The sequence below is a fragment of the Anopheles moucheti genome, chromosome 3, assembly GCF_943734755.1.
Source record: "Anopheles moucheti chromosome 3, idAnoMoucSN_F20_07, whole genome shotgun sequence".
NCBI lineage: Eukaryota > Metazoa > Arthropoda > Insecta > Diptera > Culicidae > Anopheles > Anopheles moucheti.
This window is the reverse complement of record NC_069141.1, coordinates 82855534-82876685: the sequence shown is the minus strand read 5'-3', so window position 1 is coordinate 82876685 and position 21152 is coordinate 82855534. Positions and strand designations below refer to the sequence as shown.

Here is a 21152-nt window from a genome sequence, read left to right as displayed (position 1 = left end):
TGCTTGTGCGGTTTGCTGTGCCCAATAATTGCTAGCGTCAGCTACGGCAAAGCCCGTCCTGCTTGCCCGATGCGTCAAACTCGATGTATTTTTCCGATGACATGCGTCGGTGCGCGAGTGTGAGAAAGGCAAGCTGAAAAAATTTGCCGGGAAGTGTGGTCCGCGTTTTTTTGGCTCAAGCAAAAGGACACGAATCCTGTCGGGCACACCTTGTTACAAAGTAATCCGTCCCGCACAGGAAGCAGCATAACGGTGCAGTGTGTCGGAAACATCCGGAGGATTGGTAATATCGCGCCGATTATTGTTTATTTCACCGTCGGCAAAGCTTGCCCGTGCACCAACGCCTAGACCGGGTGTGTATGTGTGTATGTTGTGTGGTGGGTTTTGTTCCGTGTACAGTCTTTTAGCGCAGCGTTCCATTCCGGGCCGGAAGTTCTCGGGAACTTGATAGTGTCGGCTTGCCGCTAGTTGGAACCGACCCCGTGTGCGTTGCATTTTGCAAACGGACGGTGACCGCGTTTGTGTGGTGGTGTGTGCGTGTTCATCCAGGCGGCAGTAGCGGGCACGGTAGCGGAACCCTTTTTCAATGTGTTTGTCGTGCCATTGTGACAGCAATCATTTAGTGGCGCGTGCTGGCGAAAAATAACAATCAAAACCGGCTCTGTGGTTTTGGAAACAGCGAACGCAAACATCGCTCCCAGGTGGTTTTGATAAGTTGCCGTCTCTACGTATACGCATACATACAAAACACACGCATACGTCGCGCTTTCTTGACGGTGGCAACCACAGTAGGCGGCGAGCAGCAACATGGGCGCCTACCTTTCCGAACCACTGACGGTGAAGGATTCGAGCGATGAGGCCAACGAATACTTGGCATGCGGTTCCAGCTCCATGCAAGGCTGGCGAATCAGTCAGGAGGTAAGCATTGTTTAGGCGCTTCGCGGACGAAAATGCTGACGCGACTCAACACCGCCGCCAGGATGGTGTTGATTTACACTTTACACCCTCCCAGATTCTTCCCCACTTACATTACACTTTTTTTGCCCACAGGATGCACACAACTGCATTCTAAGTTTCGATGATAAAAGCGCGTTCTTTGCGGTGTACGATGGGCACGGAGGTGCCGAGGTGGCCCGGTACTGTGCTCTGCATCTACCCGACTTTCTGAAAACAGTCGAAACGTACGGACAGAAAGACTTCGAGAAAGCGCTGAAGGATGCGTTCCTCGGACTGGATGCGACGCTGCTGCGGGAGAAGGTGATCGAGGAGCTGAAGCTTCTGTCGAACAAAACGAACGACGAGGAAGAGGCCGACGAGGAGGAGGAGGAGGAGGAAGACGACAATGTGGAGGACCTGTGCAAGGAAGCGGTAATGCCACTGAACGAGGTGCTACAGAAGTATCGCAAAGACACGAAACCGGCCGAGGGCGCCAACCAGCGGGTGGTTGCACTCAAGGAGGGCAACTGTTCCAAACCGATATCGCCCTATCTGAAAGGTAAACGGCGCGCTGCTACGTCTGATGCAGGTGCGGGTTCCAGTGAGAAAAGGCCCGCCGTCGCTGTGGAAGGTGATGCCGGTTCCGATGCGGAAGCAGATCCAGCAGCTGGGACAGATGACAGTAAGTCGGCCGTACCGAAGGAAGAGAGTACCGGTCCGGATGCGGCCGATTCGACTGTCAGTAGCTCGAGCAACAAAACGGTGGAACGTGTAAAAGAAGCGACACCACAGCCGGAACCATCTTCGTCGTCATCGTCCACTGTCAAGGTTTCTCCGAGTAAGAGTGAGACGGATGCCAGTGCTGCCAGTGCGAGCAGGAAAGCTGAGCAAAGCGACGAAATCAGCGACACGGCTGGTAATATTGCTGCGAAATCGAACAACACTGATGAGAAGGTGGCTCCGGGTGCCAGCGCATCTGGTAAGGATAATTGTGCCCCTGATAGCTCATCCTCGGATGGAAATAAGCTGCAGGGAAACAAATTAAATGGTGATGTTGGTAAGGTGGGCTCATCCGGCGCTGTATCATCGTCATCGTCGTCATCGTCTGGCACAGCAGGTCAGGAGAATGGTGTTGCTGGATCGGGTAGTTGTGACAGCGGCGGATCGAATAGTGTTTCTCCTGCAACGGCCAAGGTACACAGTAGTTCCGCTGCTGCTAAGCCTTCGCCGAAGAATGGACCGTCGGCGGCCGATGTCTCGCTCAGCATGGATGACACGGACGACGACGATGACAGTGACTCCGATGAAGAGTTTCCGCATGCTGGTGAACCGGCAGACGATACTTCCTCCACGGACGAAGGTGAAGAAGATGCGTATGGGTAAGTGTGAAGGATGCTCCATCGGTTACGGATGCGTTTACAGGAATTAATATTGAATCAATATTAATTCTCAGTGAGGAAGGCAGCGCCGAGGAGGAGGAAGAAGAACCAGATGAGTATGCCGATTTGGGTGACTACATCAATGAGGAGGACGCCGAGTTCATGAAAGCCATCACCGACGAACCGGGAAAGGATAGTGGATGTACGGCGGTGGTGGCATTGCTCCACGGAAAGGAACTTTACGTTGCCAATGCTGGTAAGTGTTGCAACGAATTTGTTGTCAGGTAATATGAAACTAAACTTGCCGGTACCTTGTTGCAGGAGATTCCCGATGTGTCGTTTGCCGAAATGGGAAGGCACAGGACATGAGCTTCGATCACAAGCCGGAAGATACGATTGAGTTCGAGCGGATAGAAAAGGCGGGCGGACGTGTAACGCTCGATGGACGAGTTAATGGAGGGTTGAATCTTTCGCGAGCAATCGGTGACCATGGTTACAAAATGGTATGATTCTCGATTATCATTGTATCCTAGTTGATGTTGTGTTTCGGAGCTAACTGTCGATACTGCCTGTTTGTTTACAGAACAAATCGCTCCCACCCGAAGAACAGATGATATCGGCACTACCGGATATTGAAAAGATCACAATTGGGCCAGAGGACGATTTCATGGTGCTGGCGTGTGATGGCATCTGGAACTTCCTAACCAGTGAGCAGGTCGTACAGTTTGTACAGGAACGAATCAACAAACCCGGCATGAAGCTGTCAAAAATTTGCGAGGAGGTACGCAACTACTAGGCACAATCTGCTAACGGAATGGAATTAGTGTACAACGAGTTTATTGTTTCTTTTTTGTAGCTATTTGACCATTGCCTAGCACCGCACACGCGAGGAGATGGTACAGGCTGCGACAACATGACAGCCATAATTGTTCAATTTAAGCCGAACTTCACCGGTGCCGCTTCCCGGAAACGTACCGCATCGAACTTGATGGCCGGATCCGTCGACGAGAGCGATGCGGACGCTGTATCGTCCGCGACGAAAAAGGTAAAAACTGATGTGACGGCTGCCAGCGGTGATGATGCATCCTCGACAACCGATGGCAGTAATGGAGTGTCCGCTGGGAAGGATGCAGACGCAACAGAAGAAACAGAGGCGGCCGCGGCTGTTGCTTCGATCGCGGATGATGTAACACCCGCCGATGTGGCCACCTCGGAAGCCGCTTCATCTTCGACGTGAACTCGCCAGGGATCAACTCGTGTTTAGTGCGTTGGTTCAATGGTCGACCGAAGCAGAGAATAGTGTTCCCATCGTCGCCGGTTGGAGTGTCGGGAGTTTGTTTCCCGGGTGACCGTCTGGCACTGTTTAGTACATAGTAAGTCGCAATTCATTTTCATACGCCCATCATCTCCCGTTTAAGAGCAAAACTAAAGTCCCCAACGTATGCATGGACGTGAGAAGTTGCCTCAATCACGAAGTACCCGGCGCAAGGAAGCGAAGAAAGATCCCCACGGAATCAACACGGAAGGTATAAACCGGAAAGCAGCCCAGTATAAAATCTTTCGTCTTTCAACGAACAAAACCACTGCACATCCCACTTAAAGGGCATAAGGGGTTTTAAAGGCTTTTACCTCACAGGATCACTACTCGATTTGTAATTTTCGATCGACTTCAGTTCAGTATTTCGTTACAAAAAGAAGCAAATGGTAAAATAGCGTTATCAGCAAATGCCGAACCAACGCGAGGGAAGAAAGTAGAAGGGTGTGTTAGTTTGTAATTTCTTCCAATATGTTTTTTTTTTAATTTATCAAAACACATCTGTTACATGGTAGAGCGATAAGGCAGGATGAGAAAAACAAATGGCGAAAGGTGTACGGTTCGGAACGAATGTCGCCATATTGGGAAAATCATACCATAAAGAATACAATACATCTTTACTTGATGGCGATGGCGTCTCGGCGATGATTGCGTTTCCATTGCAGAGTACGCAACATTCCGCAAGCGCGTGAGTAACGCCGCAAAACCGGACATAATTGAAGCTATTTTCATCGTCTATATAGATGTGGTTGAGTGTAAATGGATGAAGGAAGCACATTATAACCGTAAGCGTGACCGAATTAAAGCAAGGCGGAACAAGGAACCCTAGTAAGAACATATAACTCCATACATTCGGGGAAGAATTAAACAAAACTGTAACCTAGAGGATGTGTTTTTAGCGATCAATCGATGTGTGAAACGTGACGTCACTCACAGTCCCATTTCGTTTAGAATTAACAGACGGTAAATAAACATTCGGTAGAACGGAAAGGGGAGAACTACAGAAGTAATACAACTTGCCGTTGTTGAAATAAATGAACCATTAAATGTAATCATCTCGGAGTTGAAGGATAATTTTTTCACTGGAGAAACATGATGGTGGTTCTGTCGGAGTAGCTGAGAACCCAATATACTTGTACAATATAAGACGCTGTACTATTCCAATGATGAAGAAAGAATATGCTGCAGACGACTTCAATTCGCACTGAATCTAAAATACATCTGGCAATGTACTAATGTTCCTATAGTTTTCTACCTATACGAAGGCTGTATCTAAAATGAGGATCAATTGACTTTTCTGAAAGATCAGCACATTTTGTAGAGCTCATGTCCCAATGAGTAGGACGGCATGGATGTTATTCCGCACGACACGAAGAGCCGTACGTTATGGATGTCCCCGGCAGAATTATGGGAAGCAATACTTGTCGAAGATCGTGCAACACCGATCTGGGGATGTGGATAATGAACGGTGATTTGTCGTATTAGAAGAAGAGGTGTTCAACTGTGAGTTCTCTGAAATTGGATTGGATTGAAATTAAACTTTGATTGTATTTAAATTATCACAACGATTCATGGACCGAGTATTGTATGGAAGTGTCTCGAGATTTGTTAAGGCGGAAATGTGTTGGAAATGTACACAATTCCACTGGCATTTCGCTGACACATCCTGGTTACCATGACAACAGTGCTAACAAACATTGGCCTTTGGTCAACGTTCAGAAAAACGATTCCATGTTGTTTGTCCAAGCGAGATGAGTGAAGAATTCGGCAAATCCGGTTTGTACATTGACGATCTGTACACGTTACGTGTGATCGACCCAGAAGTTGCCAACGAAACCAATGAACTGAAGGATGAGTGTGAACGGTTCACCGAAAGTAAGTACATGATGGCTCAAAGTAATGCCCCCATTTAATGCGTTGCCTATCATTCGTTTACCCAGAACTTACCGATTTTCGTCGTATCATCGACCAGTTCGCGAACATTGTCGAGGTGTTCGCGGCCGAGGTGGATCAGGAAAAGATGCGTGCGGTCGGTGTGCAAAACATGTTGAAAACATTCTCCAAGCAGCGCGAATCGGAACAACAGCAAATACAGGTATTCGCATTTATTTTGGGTAAATATCCTGTTTAATTTTGTCTTCGTGGATTGGTTTTGCTCTTTGCAGAGTGAAATTATCGAGAAAATGGTTGAGCTGGACAAGCTGAAGATAGAATACCAATATCTACAGCGCATCGAATCGGAGCAACAGGAAATGATCGATAATTTCTACCAGAATCAATAAGCTGACAATAGAATCGCAAACGAACGAACGCATCACGAGTTGTAGAGAATGTAAATGGTTTATTATTGTATTTGTTTTTACTATGTAGTTTAGATTATTCTAGTTTCATATGGATATTGTATGTATGCATTGTTTCCCGTTTATCTAAACGCAATTTATTGATATTAGGAGTCGATTGTTGTTATTATTTTAACGCTTTCACTTTCCACAGGAGCAATAACTCCTATCGCATCTTCAATCTTCCTTTGGTGTTGGATCGCTCCCAGACTAAAGGGCAGATAAGTTATAATGTTTAGGATTGATTGTTATCGTCCGGTTTTGTTAGTTCCGCACAAATATTCCATATCAACCCACGTTGTCGTATGTCGAACGCGACTAACACGGAGCTTTTAATTGTTTCTATATGATTGTAAATTTTAATCCCATAGCTATTCCATTTGATCATTGTCCACACAAAACGCGCACATACCACGAGCCGAATCGTAATACTCAATCACACACACACACACGGTCCTCACTCACACTGGAATCGTATTAGCTGTTGGTGAGCGCCAGAAAGGCCGGAACAGCCGATGCGCAACGCGATGAGTTTTCTGCCTCTGTCTCTGTGGTGGTGCTAGTTCCTCTTTGGCAACAGCTTCCTTTTCAGCACTAGCTGATGTGTGAATCATGTAGGGTTGTTCTGTTTGTTTGAGCGTAACCTAGCCAAACCGGTCCTCTCTTCCTCCTCGTCGCTCGTGTACGAGCTGATACCGCCAACCGCACCGCGTAATGATGTCGCCTGCATTAGCTCCTGATCCGGTGCGTTTTTGTTCTCGTATAGCAGTATGTTTAGCGTTTCCTCGAAAATGCGCGCCTCCGGAAACTCTACCTTCGTGTGCTTCTTATCGGTAGCGTACACGATCGAGGTGCAACACACTTCGGCCACCTTTTTGCCATTGCCGTAAAACGACCAGCAACAGATTTCGCTCGAACCGATCACATCCTTGATGAAGAACACACGCCCACTGAAGCGCAGGGACAGCTTGTCGAACAGCTCAATGTTTTTCAACAGATTATCATCCGATGTGTTCGTGTACGAGTACTTATTGTTGTGGCGATTGATCAGCAATTTCACCACCGGTTTGGTGGCCGTGCTGATCAGGTACTGTTCCTCCTTTTGCGATGTTATCAAGGGCACCCGGCAGATCGGTTCCGATTCTCGTTCCTTCTTAGCGAGCACCTTCTCGCACGCTTCGATCAGTTCCTCGATACAGTAGTATTTGGATTCGGCCAGCAGTTCCGCGATACCTTTGGTTGTTTCCGGCAGTGCTACGCTTCCGTCCCGAAGGAAGTTCAGTATCGTGCCAAAGTGTGTACCGCATCGATCGATTAATATCCAACCTAGGAAAATAGAATGGAATAGTTTAGAAAATATGGTATTCCAACACCAACGGGTTTTCGTGGCACAGTACCTTCCGAATCAGTAAGCACCTCTAGCCGTCCACTAAACATAGCTCGGAGCATTGTGTCCTGCTTGCAAAGTGTTCCGATCGTGGTGTAATGTAAACATCCACCAACGTTTAACTTCACGTACTGTGATGGATTGCCCTTGATGAGGGTTTTTTGATCACCCGACATCCTGGACGATGCTCCGTCGGTCTCAATTTTGGCCGGATGCTTCGCGTACGAATAGTACGCCCCGAGGAACCACTTCAAGGTACCACCGACCCCCAACGGAGCTGGCAAGGAGTAGCGTCCGTTAGCGTTTTCGTTGGGCTGGACCGTACGTAGTACCGGCCGATCCAACCGGTTGCGATAGGAGAAACGAACGCAACACACAGATTCACCAAAACCGTACAGGAACAGAGAATTTTGCTTGTTTAATTGTGATTCACCTGGAGAAATGTATGTTTTGATTAAATTTACAGATTAACAATGTGTCAAATCGTTGTTTGTCAGATAAACGCCTGGTTTTCGCTTCGATAAACGCTTCATTAAGCGTTTCATGGCATGCTGTGAAATTTAAACCACAGATGGATGAATTTAATTACAATTTAGTGATATTATCGATTTCACAAACAAAACTTCGTTATATAACCAGTTGCACTGAATTGTGTAAAGCATTCAGACCATTCAAACTATCCCTCTTTTGTATTTTTGTCTCTATTTTCTATATTCTCTTCTATTTCGTTCTGTTGCTATAGAAACGGTTTTACCAAATCGATTCATCACCGTTTGATCAATATTGTTTTGCCGTCCTTGAAACGATATGACTGATTTCGAATACTCTGGCAAGTATTTAAATACAAAACTCCCCTCATGGGTGAACAAATTAATGGCTTACTTTCCTTGCAGACATCAATCCAGCCAATGAGCTGGAGAAAAGAATTGCCGATGCGTTTCTGATTTTCGACCATCATGGGAACAAAACGGTTGACGTGCGAGAAATTGGAACCATTTTGCGCTTTTTAGGTATGTGACGCATAATTGATATTGAATTTCTAGCATAAAGGGGTGTACATTATTTCTCCAGGATGTGTCCCAACGGAGGCAGACGTAAATGAAGTAATCTCGGCAACAGAATTTGAAGATTCCAACGGCACGGTGCATCTGTCCAAATTTCTTCCGTACGTTAGTCAGCTGATAGCGGAGCATAAGTATGAGGCGAACACATTGCGTTGTAGTGAGAAAGGATTTGTTTTGCATGCTGTTTGATTTCTACAGAATGGAACCAGCACCACCGGAAAAGCTACTCAAAGCGTTCCGTGTACTGGATCAGGAAGGAAAGGGTTTCGTCGACAAGGAGTACATGACCAAACTGATAACCGAGGAAGGTGAACCGTTCACTGTGGAGGAGCTGGAAGAAATGATGGCAGTTGCAGTGGACATGGCAACGGATAAAATTGCGTACGAGCTGTACCTGAACCAATTGCTGGTAACGACTCTTTTGCTGGTCAAACAATATTCCTACTACCAGTTCATCCTTTCTTAACTAGCACGAACCACTCGATTCGATTTATGCACTTGCTGATACACTGCCTAATCGAAGCAATCGCTGATGAATGTTTCTTTCCTTTGCTTTTTCACACCACAGGTTGATTTCTAAATGAAGCAAAATAAATTTCCGACCGGCGTTACTCTCCTTCAACAGATGATTTTCTTTATTGATTCCACGTTGGCTTTGTAGCACTTGAAACTACACAACGGAATGTTCGTTCTCGAACAGTTGTACCGTTTTATGTTGTTGCAGCTAGGGATAGCACACAGTGTGGGTTTCGGTGGATCTCGGGGCGTTTGCTTTGCTAACGGAAAGTCTATCTCTGGCGGGAGAGAGATGGTTGCTCCGTCAATACTATTAACGTACGTTATCATCGGTACCTTTTCCTTAATCGGGCGGTTCTTTATCGCCTTTACCGATTTCGAGTCCTGTTTTTTGAGCAGCCGCTCCATAGTTTTCTTTTTGTCCTTTTCCCGCTTCTCGTCAGCCATTTGCTTGCGTTTTTGGGACTTCAGCTGAGCCTTCTGTATCGCTTCTTCCGTCAAGACCTTTTCTTTGTAACCGGTGGGTAAGGACATTAGAAGCTCCGAGCCGGGTGCTGGCTCTTTATCCGAACCACGCTCGTACATTGCACGCTGCCGGGCCGTCATAAGTTTCGGATCTTTCGGTTTAATTTTCTTCAGCTCATCGTCGACCTCTTCCAGTTTGCCGGACTCAATCGCATCGAGCCAACGTTCTTCCTCGCTAGACGTGCCACTATCGCGTCCTCGTTTACGGCTCTTTTTCTGTGCCTTGTTCATGGCTGCCAGTGATTTTCCGGGTGAGAGTGCCTTTTGTTGCTGGGATAATTGGGAATCGTTTAGCAGTTCCATCTGTGAGATGCTAGCATCGAACGTGGTTTGTACATCCGTTTCAACCTCCGACACTATCTCCGGCTCTGGATCCGCTTCCATGTACTCAATTTCTTCGACCACTTCCATGGTTTCGTCCAGGGTCTGCTCCTCCACCAGCTCGTATGTTGCTTCCGGCTGAACACGGGCCTTTTTGTGTTTCTTGTGCTTTTTGTGTTTCTTGTGGGACGATTCCTGGGCAACACCACCTTGAATGGGACCGTCATTGTTGGTTATAAACGATGAAGCATTGGAAGCTTTGAAAACCGAATGTTACATACCATCCTTCTCCGCGCTATTATCTTTCCTTTTACCCATTTTAATTAAAGTGATCGATGAAAGTTGTGCAGCGGAGTAGATTGTTTATTTGCTACGACCGATTGTTTATTATTGGATTGGAACTGTCAAACTGTCACCTTTGCGCCCAGTGAAAAAACTACAACAAAACAGAAACGCTACAATTAGTTCGATTGTTTACCACCAACGAAAAAGAAACGCTATAAAACAATGGTGTGCAATTATAGCACGCCAGCAACGTGTTTTTGCATTTTGTTATGTGAAATTCAATGGAGACGCCTGGTAGTTAAAGAATCATCGACAAAGAAAGGAACCGAGTTCATGATGTTTAAGGCAAATAGAGGACGTGTTAAGAATCGACAAATTAAACTAAATATGCAAAAATCAATTCGGATTGAAAGTTATACTTGTCAATTATCATTCAAAATTTAGAAGAAACACGAAATAAAATCGCAACGTTTGTTACACGCAGGTAAACATTGTATCTAACGGCTCGTAGTCGTTTTATTGTCCTTTTGAGTATTTGAATGCAGCTACAAGGAAAAGCCAACGCCAAACAAGCATTATCAAACAGGAAGCAAAACCACAAAAAGCCCCAATATTCGGATGTTTCCCCATTGGGAAAAACTAACCAAACACACGGAATTATTCTTATCTCACTGTTTTATTATTGTTATTTATTGGCTGAACTTGGTTTGTTGCTTTCGAGTCTTCGCTCTTTTTTCCTCTCATTTCCGTCTCACATTCTTATGCTAGTGCGGTACAATATTTCCCATCGAATGTATATGTTATGCTAGTCTGTTTTGTCGTATCTGGTTTTACGAGGTAATGCAATACAAAACAAAACGAAACAAAAAAACAAACCGAACGAAAAGAAACTACACGCAAAGGAAGCTTCTCCAATACACAAACGCGCACAATTTATCTACTGCGCGCGATTAAAGGCGAAACAATGTCGAAAGCATTTCCTATACAACCAGTTATTGGTATGCCCGAAGGTACGGTTAGCGGGCTCGTTGGGGATTATAGAGAGGAGCCATACGATACCGTACAAGTCCCGTGGAAAAGCATCTAGTGAAAGTCGAGTCACAAAAATCTGATCCTCCCGCCCCGCCAAGATTTTGCCTTCAAATACCAACGAAATGCTGGTTGGGCGCGGATGGGAAGAGATTCGTTACGAGCTGCCATTACCCGTAGCCGTTTGCCTAAACCAAATTGAAATATAGCTCCGGGTGTAATATTTTATCCAGCTTAAATTGAGCACATGAATTTAGCACCTTTAAGGCAGTTATTGTGTGCGGAGGGGGAAAACAAGTTTCTCTTTTTCCGCGCACAAATTCTTTGGTGGTGAATCATGGTAAAGGTGTGAAGAGTGTTTGCTCACCGCTTGCAGACGATAAATGTAGAAAATCACAAAAACTGATTCGTTTACGGTGTTTATAGCTAGATCGAGAGATAAAGAACAGTTACCTAGCGAACGGAGACTCGTGTTTCGAATCCGATTCCGATTGCGGTAGAGAGACAGACAAGATGGCGGTGGGGATGATTGCATCAAGCACACATCCGGACCGGTGCTAGTTCGCTACGCGCGCACGATATTTTGTTTGTTTTCGACGCTTTGCAATGCTTTTGACGGAGAAGCGACTACACTAGATCATTCGGCAGGGATACTAACAATAGAGTACATTTATCCTAATTAATCGCACTGTGGCAAGAAATGGCTCTACCACCGTGGCCACCAGGCTGGAACACTGATCCGATCTCTGAGCACGGACGCAGCACAGACGCTGCGAACGGGTTCGTTTCGTTGTCCTTATCTAATGAACATTCCTTAATCGGTACGATGACGGGGTTTGCGTGGGAAGGACGGTCGGCTTGGGTGTACAGATGACTTGCAAAAGGTTTTCAGTCCGCCGGTTCCGGTAGGATTTGCAAAAAGGGGCATAGCGGTAGGAGAAGGAGGAGGAGCGTGTGTTGGCGGGTTGGACGTTAAGGGGGAAAAAGGCTGGAACCTTCACATTATGGGACACGAGTCTTCACAGGAATTGGAGTGTACTATCTATTGGCTACTAGTTAAACTTTATAGGAGGTATGTGGTTGCCACATCGTGGGAAGTTCGGCGGCACTGGTGGTAGATCGGCATGGGTACCGATGTGCACCACCAGATTCATACCGATCACTATGTGGAACTGGAAGTGACAATGGAACAGCCAGTATCCTGTTGGAAGTTGAGAAAGAAAAAAGGGACCATCTTTAGTACACTTTGCCAAGTTAAGCTGAGAGTAGGAGTGCTTCACTTACCGGGATTATCTGCCCGGAATCGTAGCACGACGTAACCATTGTTCGGGACGGCGATCGTGTCCTTCAGCGGTGGCAGATTGAACTGTCGATTCAGCAGACCTCGTCGATCCAGATCGAGCGTGTGGCGTAGATTAATCTTCTTCACCGTACTGTCCGGCGAACGGCCCATACCGATCACGTGGAAAGCATGACCGTGCAGATGGAACGGATGACTCAAGTTTTCTTGTTGCACTGTCAGATCGAGTGAGACTGTTAGACGCGTTCTTCAGAAACTGAGAGATGCCAGAGAGATCTTACCTTCATCTACGAGCACTACCTCCACGATGGCGTTGAGCGGAATGTCGACCTTGTGCGTGCACATGCAGTTCGGACCACAGTCTGGTGGGCGGTTATCACCGTTACAGAACTGCTCGGGCGGAATATCATTGATCTGCGACAGCATCGGGGACGGTGGTGATACGTACGAGATTTCATCGATGAGCGAAATTAAATGATCTCCACCGGGGGCAACTAAAGTTTGTAGAGAAATAGAGAGAATAGGGGATACGTTAGATCATTAGGATCATTAGTTCGAGTGGAAAAAAATATTCCTGTCTTAATGACATAGTTGGGAAATGAAGTAAAGTATTTCCACAAGACTGTCCCACATTGAACAAGTCTTTAATTGCAAAAGTCATCATAGCAATTTAAGACAGGCTTGACCGGATACATTTGACCGATTTTAATCCAACATTTCAAGTCTAATTGCAAAATAAATCTGCAATAAATTTGTGCTTTTCATTATTGCTATTAGTTTACTACAATTGACATGTTTACTATTTGCCATAATTGAGTTTGAAGGTGATCTGTCAGATGTTCATGTGTAGAACTGTCACTTTCTAGTAGAACAGATAAACGGACCATCTGTTTAACGAGTGTGAAATTTATCGAAGAACTTACTAACATTACTAAGTTCTGTTTTATTACTTTATCAAAAGTTATGTCTAATAATAAAACCTTTCAACATTTGTACGACCTCAAAGTTTTCTCGCCATATCGAAGAAATTAAAAGTAAATTATCCTGCTCGTCAGCATCAGATAAACTTCGTTCATTAAATAAAGTTTTATCTTTGATTTTTCATTCTCTTACCGACCAGTGAACATGTGGACACCCTACGAGGGAAATAGGAGCCGAGAGCAGCCTCCCTAAACTCCCTGACGTGCGCTCATAAACGTATGGTTGAAAATAGGACACTATTCACCATTTTCTTCACATCGTATCCAACACCCGTTAGAGCAACAAGCTAGTATACTCCATGTGCGGGAATGTTCCCGCTGTGTTTGTTGGTTGTGATCACAAACGAACCAGTGAAGGGCACCAAGATGCACACGGTTGAATCGGATGTGCATTCTTATTTCCATCGTCGGTATCGGACAGGAGCAACAAAAGGAAAACCCATGCAGGAGTGTGCGGTATTTTATTTCATTTCCCGTACCATCGGTTTAACTCTCAGAGGGCTCGCGGCCCGCTTGCGAGTGATACAAGGACGGAAAGGTACAACAGCCGAGTCGACGTTCGTAGCGGCACCTGTCAGCCGGGCTGGTACAAAGTGCAACGAGCGAGCAAGTTTGCTTTTCGTTTACTATCTCCCTTCGCTCAATTCTTTCACTTCCTCTACGGCCAACAATTGTTTCAACCTTTCGCCGGGCAGCCAACTGCAGAAGTGCACCGGGAACGGTAAAGCGGCCGCAGGATGCTAGTTGATGTCTATTTTTGCTCCCGGACTTTTCTTTGAGTCGGCCAGCAGCTGAAAGGCATTCGTGTTTGTCTGGCTACATGGGTTTGTACTTTTGTGTCGTCACACAACCAAACTGTGGCGGGACCCGGGAAGTGCATCCTTCCTGACCTATCCAGGACCAGGGCCGACGCGGAATGCAGTTTGGGGAAAATTGCAATATCTCGTGCGGTGGCAACAGTAAATGCAGTTACCTTTGCATGGCGCAATCGTCCACACATCGTAATGCCGGGCACATTGAGTGCAGGAAGGTATTTTTAGCACGTCCGTCCGGGTACGGGGTACGTAAAGCAATTTTTGCACTGCTGTTATTATTATCTTATCAGTCTGTTTGCACTGCAGAAAGGATACTATGGCCCTGTGTGGCTGTGTGTTTGTGCCATATGACCATTACTCATTCATTTGGAAGCGAAAATAGCTCATACAGCCGCTGCAGTTGGTTCACAATTTGAAAATGAGAATTTTGGTTTATCGCGTGACCTGCCATCTGGAGACCACCTGACATAAATGTGCTTTCCAGGGTTGTCATATGCTGCACGGTTCATTTCCTCATTCGTTCTGATCAGGATAAAAACTAACTGCCGCCATTGATGGGAGTACCATGACACATTCTTTCCATGGATATGCAAGGAAGCTCATCATGATTCCGTCTTCGATAGGAGTCACCCTTATCAAAATGCTGTCAAATTACGCTTCCTCTGTAAATTGGGCTTCAGTTTGCGGCAGATAACGAAGACCCCACACCCGGCGGCCATGGCTACTTACCCAAGAATTTGTTGTACGTGTTCGGTGTGAACAGCTCCTCGACGCGATAGAAGTAGAACCGGAATGGGAGGAAAATCTTAACGTCGGGCCGTTCGGAAAGTACCGCCTTGTCGGCTTTCTTCGCATTTCGCAGATTGCTCACGCAGACCGCATCCGGCCGGGGTACGTTGCAGACGGCATCGAGCGGGTTCAGGACCTGTGAATTGAAAATTAAATCAATTGTTATGGCACACGCACACACACACCGAAGCACTCGGCACGAGTAATGGTTGGATGCCATTCCGAGCCACGGTTGTTGGAGGTGGCCGAGCTCAGCGGGCAATGGAAGCAGGAATTGAACGAAGGCTGTTTGATGCTGGCGGTGCGTAAAGATGGCTGGCTGAAGAGGGTGTTTTTGGTGTATCTGTACAAGTGTTTGGGCGGGTTGTTTGAGCGATGATAGGCAAAGTGAGTGTGATAGAATCAAGCCATTAAGGGAGAGAGAGAGAGAGGATGGCTTGTAACGTGTACTAACGAAAACGATGCTACAAAAATGATACAACGCGTATATACAGAAAACAATGTACATTTAGGATGGAGAACTTGGGAAAGCTTTCAGCATTAAAAGGCGTACCTAAAGCTCACCTTTTTTTAAAGAACAAAATCAGTGCTCTCTGCTTTAACATAATGCAAAAAAAAGACACACAGAAAAGAACCAAAATAACTTTTGCTGTTTTGCAAACTCCGAAATTTCCCGAAGTGAGCTCAATTTCCAGCGACATGTCTCCAATAAAACTTTTACCATGACGAAAACCCACTTCGTCAACAGATGGAAACGAAAACAATGCTTTTTTCCCTACCCACTGGATCAAGGATCAGTGTAGAGTTGTTTTGCTTTCAGTTTTAATTTGTATCCGTGTCGCTAAATATCGTGAAACACGCAAAAGGATGCTATAACAAAAAGCTGTCGTTGCCAAAAAGGTGAACTTCTTAATTATTGCATTGCTGCTACTAACACTTTACTTGTTGTGGGACAAATGAGGAATACCTACGGGAGAACAAAAGTACATTAAGTTTAACTCTTTATTACTTGCGCTTTATCTTTATCTTGGCGCATTTATTTTTGGAAGCACCTGAGGTGTTACTCCCCCTAAAGCGAAAAGTACCTCTTGATGCTTCTACTACTCACTGGTCTGTTCTATCCGCTTCTAACGTAAGGATAATTAGCTTACGTTATTTTCTCTCTTTTCATATTCCGATTTTAGCATATCGTGTATATTTAATTAATTTCCACCATTTCGGTAGCAGTTTTACATTAGCGTTAATTATTGATTTTTTCCGGCTCCTGTTTTGCTCTATCATTCATGGCCAATGTTTTACCCCACAATACTTACCCGCTGTGCCGTTACAGTGGTGAACGTGGTGTCAAAAACTTTTGCCAACACAACGAATGCCAGCCGTGAATTTTTCCTATCAGGGGAGTTGTTTTTTTGTTGTTGTTTTGTTTAAACTACGGTTTGCACTACTGAGTGAGCTGATGGTGTGTACACCCACAGGTGTACCGGAAAGTTTGAAGCAAAAGTTAAACCGAGTGTTGCTGGTTTGCTTTTGTTTCTTTTTTTGCTATTATGGCTTCATAAAGGGCGATAAAGGAAGGAAGAAAAAGGTTCTGAAGAGACGGGAAAATAGGATATTTTTACTGTGCTGAGCGAGATGTAAGCTTTTTCAGTCGCTGCACTGCTGTTCAGGGAGCGTGACGAGAAAAACTGTACAATTAGTGTGACAAAAACTGCAAAACACTGAGCGAAAGAAGGGAAAACCCAAGCGATAGAAATAGGAAAAGCAAAAACTGGAAAGAAAATCTAAATATACACAACTTAAACACTAGAAAACAAGAGAACAAAGAAATATGTACAACGGATAATATTTTTTTTTACAAAAAAAAACTTTCTTTAATAGTTGGCAGATCTATGCTTAGCTGGTTTACGCGCGTTACGTTTTGCACAATCGTTTGGCGGGATTGTGTTTGAACTTTTCATTTAATAGTATAGCTTTATTCATACAATTCCAGTTACGTTATGCAGGAATATGCAGGCTGTCTGTTGGTGTGTATAGAACGAAAAGCGGGTTTTCGTGTGCCTGTTGGTGCTGTAAATCTCAATATCTTGGTTGGTTTATTTTGCTGTAGTTGGTGTATCGATTTGAATAATATTTTCTTCTATATAGTGCGTTCAGATAGCGAAGCCCGGAAGTAGCACAAACGATACCGAGACTACCGGTAAGAAAAAGAAAAGGTAACACACTCACGAAATGTTCATCTATATTACACAGATATATGAGAGGCAGTAGAGGGGTGACGGTTGGTGATGCGGTCTGGATAGCGTCTGCCGGCAGCTGAGCTATGAGTATTTACAATGTAATGTTAAACGTTCCCACCTGGGATGTTGTGTGAAATGTTGCAGAATGTGAGTTCCCAAAGGGAAGTGATGTAGGGAAGGGTAGTTGCGATAGTTTTTATAGATGGCGAACATGGTGTCGATTTCTGATGTGGGGAGTTGATGTTGTTGTGGTTTGGCTAAGGCAGAATCGCCACTATATCGCGCAATCCCCAGAACCGCTGAGTATTTTTTATCAAATATTTACAAACTATCCATCGAATCCTATTTCAGGCGAATGATGAGAAGGAGTATGTTATCATTCCTGTTCCTATTTGCTATCATATGGATTGATGTTGTGTGTGTGTGATACATGTGTTGGAGGTATGATCGATGTTTGACGAGGAAGAGAACAAAGTAAGAACACAAACAAAACCCTACCAATGCAAGCTCTTGTTTGCTTCATTTGCTAAAGTGATTGATAAAAGAAAAGAAAAACATAAAACCGAACTAACTAAAACTGAATAAAACATGTTGGGTGTAATGAAAACAAAAGAAAGATAGAAAAGTAAAAGTAATAGTTCAAAAGTAGAAACAGATATAGAATCAGTACACAAAAAAGGGAAAAAGAGAAGCGAATGAACAAGAAATTGACTTTAACAAACAAATATGGCAACAAACGTGAACCCTCCGGTTGGTGATGTTTCTCTTCCTGCTTTGAACCTTCGCCCTGTTGTCATGTCTCTGTGTATTTTGATCGATTCCGAGTGTTTGTGTGTGTTTGTGTATGAAATCGATCAACATTCCGAAATGCAATCAATTCAAAACATTATAAAAAAAAAACACCGTTTCAATATCCCTATATACTGCCGTATTCGTTCGTGCTCGTACTTGTGGACAACCCATTCGTCCCATTCCCGCACAGAGAGGGTCCAAAACACTGGAGGGAAGTTGAAGGGAGTAGCCTGTTTCAACCGTTCCTTCCATCGTCCCATCTCACCCTAGTTCTATCTACAATTAATTTACTTAAACACTGGAAAGCTTTGCGCTATAAATTACAACATGAAAAATAAAACTCGTACGTGAAGAGTGAAGAGGCGCGCGCCGCAATAGCCACGCCGGTCGCAAGGATTACATCGAAGTACGTTAAACAAGGGAGGGATAATAATTAAAAGATAAAACTGCCCCCGAAAACCGGAAAGCAGGTTTCGCATCCGTCTCGGGAGCAGTGGAGTATTCTCATGCTTGTGTGTGTATGTGTGTGTGTTGGGAATAATTTGGGAATTCCAGACCATTTTCCCAATTCTAAGGTGCGTTATGGGAAGGAAAACTTTTGGGAAAAGATAAAGAAGTTATCCTTTCTTTCCCCTGTTTTCGCTCAGTTAACCAACTCGAGCTGGTTCGGTTCGAGATGTAGAACCTGGAAGCAAGTACACACGAAAAAAAAAACACACACACAAAGGGTATGATAATAAAACATAATAAGGGCAGGCAGTAAATGTAGCGATCGTATGCGATATGCAACTCCCATTCGCGCACGATTCTCGAAATTAGCGAATTAAAACTTCTGTTCATAACGGGGGGTTCTTTTGTTTGTCCCTGTGGAATGGTTTGATTCGTTTGCCCGGGTGCACGTGGAGCGTGTGGGGCGAATTTTTCACGGCGCCTCCACGCCTCAGTTAATCGGTGGTAAATGATCACCGCACGTAGGGAAGTTCGGTGGCACCGGTGGTAGGTCGGCGAGCGTGCCGACCTGCAGGATCAGGTTCATTCCTATCACGATGTGGAACAGGAAGTGACAGTGGAACAGCCAGAATCCTGTTGGGAAGTGTTGCGAGGAAAAGAAGGAAAATCGTAGCGTTAGAGAATGTCCGCAGTCGGTGGGATTCTGCCCCATTACCTGGATTGTCGGCACGGAATCGCAACACGACGTAACCATTGTTCGGGACGGCAATGGTGTCCTTGAGCGGTGGCAGATTGTACTGCCTGTGGAGCAGACCGCGCCGATCGAGATCGAGCGCGTGCTTCAGGTTGATCTTCTTGACGTTCGAGTCCGGTGAGCGGCCGATACCGATCACGTTGTACGCGTAACCGTGCAGATGGAACGGATGGCTCAGATTCGGTTGTTGGACTGTGCGAGGGGGAGAGAGATTGTAAGAAAATAAATAAGGACTTCCTCAACACTTCCGCCCGCCTCAACCTACCTTCGTCGACAAGAACGACCTCCACGATGGCATTCAGCGGAATGTCGACCTTGTGCGTGCACATGCAGTTAGCACCACAATCGGCCGGTCGGTTATCACCGTTACAGAACTGCTCCGGATTGATGTCGTCGAACTGTGACAGCAGTGGGGCCGGTGCCGACAGATACGAAATCTCATCGATCAGCGAAATAACATGATCTCCAGTAGGAGCGACTGAAATTGTCAAACACACAACCACAAATCACAGGATTAGAGCAGAAAAGGGAAGAAGGAAACAATTTCCACGCTGGAATCTCTAGAATCTGAAACACGGGGTTTGTTTTTTGCCTTCGGGACATTCCAAGGCAAAACCTTCATAAAAATCAACTCACCCAAGAATCGGTTGTACGTGTTCGGCTGGAAGAGTTCCTCCGGGCGGTAGAGATAGAAGCGGAACGGCAGGAAGATCTTGACGTCCGGTTTTTCCTGCAGCAGCGCACGGTCAATTTCCTTGGCGTTCTTCAGCTGGCTCACACAGATGGCATCGTCCCGCTGGACGTTGCACTGAGCGTCGAGTGGATTCATGACCTGCCCGACGTTGACAGCGCACGGTTACGGGTGCGTTTTGTTTTATGTGTTCGGTACATTGGAGTTGGGTTGTTTTTTGTTTTTTTGTTTTGAGAATGTGGTTGAATTTGAGTTTTTTTTTTGTTTTCGTATAGATGAGGAAGAGAAAAGCCAATCGATTAAGATACGGATCGGGGGAGGATTGAAGTGGTTGATTTTTTTCATGAGTGACGAAGGTCTATGTTTTGGGAAGCATGCGACGACGATATGGGGACATCAAGCAACGAGAATAACACGAGGTGACAACTGGGCGACAATGAAGATTGCTGGATGTCTGATACAGCTCCCGAACATGACGACTTTCGAGATCCAAAGAGTCACCCTGATGACTCCATTGAAAGGGTCCTTCCATTAGAATGGAGGTTGAAAGGCAGTTGAACCCATGCAGGGTTGTTTTCCATCCTGCTTAAAACAATAGAATCTCTATTTAATTATGACAAGGAGAACTTCATTTTGAAATTCTATTTGCCCGGATGAAGGGAACCCTGGGTAGACATTTTTCACGCTCACATTGTAAAGTTGTGTAATCTAACACAAACAAACACAAACACAAAGCGTATTACAGATATGGTCGGTAATTTTCACGCTCGTATCGCTTCCGGCACGGATACTTCGGGTGTTGGATTAAAGGATGTTTCCGTTTTGGTCCTGCCACCTCGCAAAGACGTAAAGGACACACTCAACAACTAGTGTTTGCCCTCATTCCACTCGTGTGTGGGTTTATCGGCTTTAATAAACGGATGTACGTCCATTTATCGGCTGGGGCTTTGTTTCACACATGGATGAAATAATGGCCACCCGCAAGGAAGTTCGTCTAAATAGGGCATCGTTCGCGGACGCCTCGAACAACAGCTCCGATTAATTAGCTGTCAGCTGGTTCACCGACTAGGGTTCGACTAAGATCCCTACTATCCATTAGATCAGCAGTCGGTGCCTCGAAATAGCGCAAAACCACCGAGGATGAACCGGTACGCAAAATTGCTACGAACAGGGTTAATCTGTTTGACTTTCTGCTAGAAGGATGAGAACTAGGATGCCTGCTTGGAGGGCATTTTTCTTGTCCAGGGC

General features: G+C 45.3%; 6 protein-coding genes across 8 annotated transcripts in view; 3 read left to right on the top strand and 3 right to left on the bottom strand.

The window, feature by feature from the left end:
• On the top strand, window positions 1-4676 carry LOC128300914 (probable protein phosphatase CG10417). Its single transcript, XM_053037162.1, has 6 exons — window positions 1-918; window positions 1051-2315; window positions 2390-2571; window positions 2637-2818; window positions 2899-3096; window positions 3172-4676. Exons 1-6 carry the CDS (start codon window positions 808-810, stop codon window positions 3550-3552), a joined length of 2319 nt encoding a protein of 772 aa, XP_052893122.1. The 5' UTR covers window positions 1-807; the 3' UTR covers window positions 3553-4676.
• Window positions 4677-5369: 693 nt separating this feature from the next.
• On the top strand, window positions 5370-5912 carry LOC128300917 (intraflagellar transport protein 20 homolog). The gene is made up of 3 exons (XM_053037166.1): window positions 5370-5505; window positions 5571-5725; window positions 5796-5912. The coding sequence occupies exons 1-3, from the start codon at window positions 5382-5384 to the stop codon at window positions 5910-5912; spliced, it is 396 nt and encodes a 131-aa protein (XP_052893126.1). The 5' UTR covers window positions 5370-5381.
• A 92-nt stretch (window positions 5913-6004) lies between these two features.
• LOC128300915 (BTB/POZ domain-containing adapter for CUL3-mediated RhoA degradation protein 3) lies at window positions 6005-7777 on the bottom strand. The gene is made up of 2 exons (XM_053037164.1): window positions 7367-7777; window positions 6005-7295 (listed from the first exon to the last, which is right to left on the bottom strand). Exons 1-2 carry the CDS (start codon window positions 7530-7532, stop codon window positions 6580-6582), a joined length of 882 nt encoding a protein of 293 aa, XP_052893124.1. The 5' UTR covers window positions 7533-7777; the 3' UTR covers window positions 6005-6579.
• A 386-nt stretch (window positions 7778-8163) lies between these two features.
• On the top strand, window positions 8164-8953 carry LOC128300916 (dynein regulatory complex protein 8). The gene is made up of 5 exons (XM_053037165.1): window positions 8164-8185; window positions 8250-8366; window positions 8428-8551; window positions 8619-8829; window positions 8891-8953. Exons 1-5 carry the CDS (start codon window positions 8164-8166, stop codon window positions 8951-8953), a joined length of 537 nt encoding a protein of 178 aa, XP_052893125.1.
• Window positions 8954-9038: 85 nt separating this feature from the next.
• LOC128305386 (INO80 complex subunit B) lies at window positions 9039-10172 on the bottom strand. The gene is made up of 2 exons (XM_053042795.1): window positions 10064-10172; window positions 9039-9991 (listed from the first exon to the last, which is right to left on the bottom strand). The coding sequence occupies exons 1-2, from the start codon at window positions 10098-10100 to the stop codon at window positions 9039-9041; spliced, it is 990 nt and encodes a 329-aa protein (XP_052898755.1). The 5' UTR covers window positions 10101-10172.
• Window positions 10173-12148: 1976 nt separating this feature from the next.
• LOC128305385 (uncharacterized) overlaps window positions 12149-21152 on the bottom strand; it is a 77057-nt gene continuing 68053 nt past the window's right edge. The window contains exons 6-9 of one of the 3 annotated variants that reach the window (XM_053042792.1): window positions 14921-15116; window positions 12678-12890; window positions 12381-12611; window positions 12149-12297 (exon numbers count right to left, since the gene is read on the bottom strand). In XM_053042792.1, the coding sequence (XP_052898752.1) occupies window positions 12149-12297; window positions 12381-12611; window positions 12678-12890; window positions 14921-15116 (789 nt within the window). Of the gene's footprint in view, window positions 12298-12380; window positions 12612-12677; window positions 12891-14920; window positions 15117-18949; window positions 19093-19174; window positions 19406-19478; window positions 19692-19849; window positions 20046-21152 lie in introns of those variants that run through there. The other 2 variants (XM_053042794.1, XM_053042793.1) reach the window with 2 other exon arrangements.

Bases quoted from the DNA above. Each gene is read 5' to 3' on its own strand.
- LOC128300915 (XM_053037164.1), bottom strand. From the start codon at position 7,532: ATGTCGGGTGATCAAAAAACCCTCATCAAGGGCAATCCATCACAGTAC. The intron at 7,296-7,366 runs GTACTGTGCCAC...CTATTTTCCTAG, and splicing joins GGTGCTTACTGATTCGGAAG to GTTGGATATTAATCGATCGA.
- LOC128300917 (XM_053037166.1), top strand. From the start codon at position 5,382: ATGAGTGAAGAATTCGGCAAATCCGGTTTGTACATTGACGATCTGTAC. The intron at 5,506-5,570 runs GTAAGTACATGA...TCGTTTACCCAG, and splicing joins GTGTGAACGGTTCACCGAAA to AACTTACCGATTTTCGTCGT. The intron at 5,726-5,795 runs GTATTCGCATTT...TGCTCTTTGCAG, and splicing joins CGGAACAACAGCAAATACAG to AGTGAAATTATCGAGAAAAT.
- LOC128300914 (XM_053037162.1), top strand. From the start codon at position 808: ATGGGCGCCTACCTTTCCGAACCACTGACGGTGAAGGATTCGAGCGAT. The intron at 2,316-2,389 runs GTAAGTGTGAAG...ATTAATTCTCAG, and splicing joins GGTGAAGAAGATGCGTATGG to TGAGGAAGGCAGCGCCGAGG. The intron at 3,097-3,171 runs GTACGCAACTAC...TCTTTTTTGTAG, and splicing joins TGTCAAAAATTTGCGAGGAG to CTATTTGACCATTGCCTAGC.
- LOC128305386 (XM_053042795.1), bottom strand. From the start codon at position 10,100: ATGGGTAAAAGGAAAGATAATAGCGCGGAGAAGGATG. The intron at 9,992-10,063 runs GTATGTAACATT...GTCCCATTCAAG, and splicing joins TAATAGCGCGGAGAAGGATG to GTGGTGTTGCCCAGGAATCG.
- LOC128300916 (XM_053037165.1), top strand. From the start codon at position 8,164: ATGACTGATTTCGAATACTCTG. The intron at 8,367-8,427 runs GTATGTGACGCA...TTATTTCTCCAG, and splicing joins AACCATTTTGCGCTTTTTAG to GATGTGTCCCAACGGAGGCA. The intron at 8,830-8,890 runs GTAACGACTCTT...TTTCTTAACTAG, and splicing joins TGTACCTGAACCAATTGCTG to CACGAACCACTCGATTCGAT.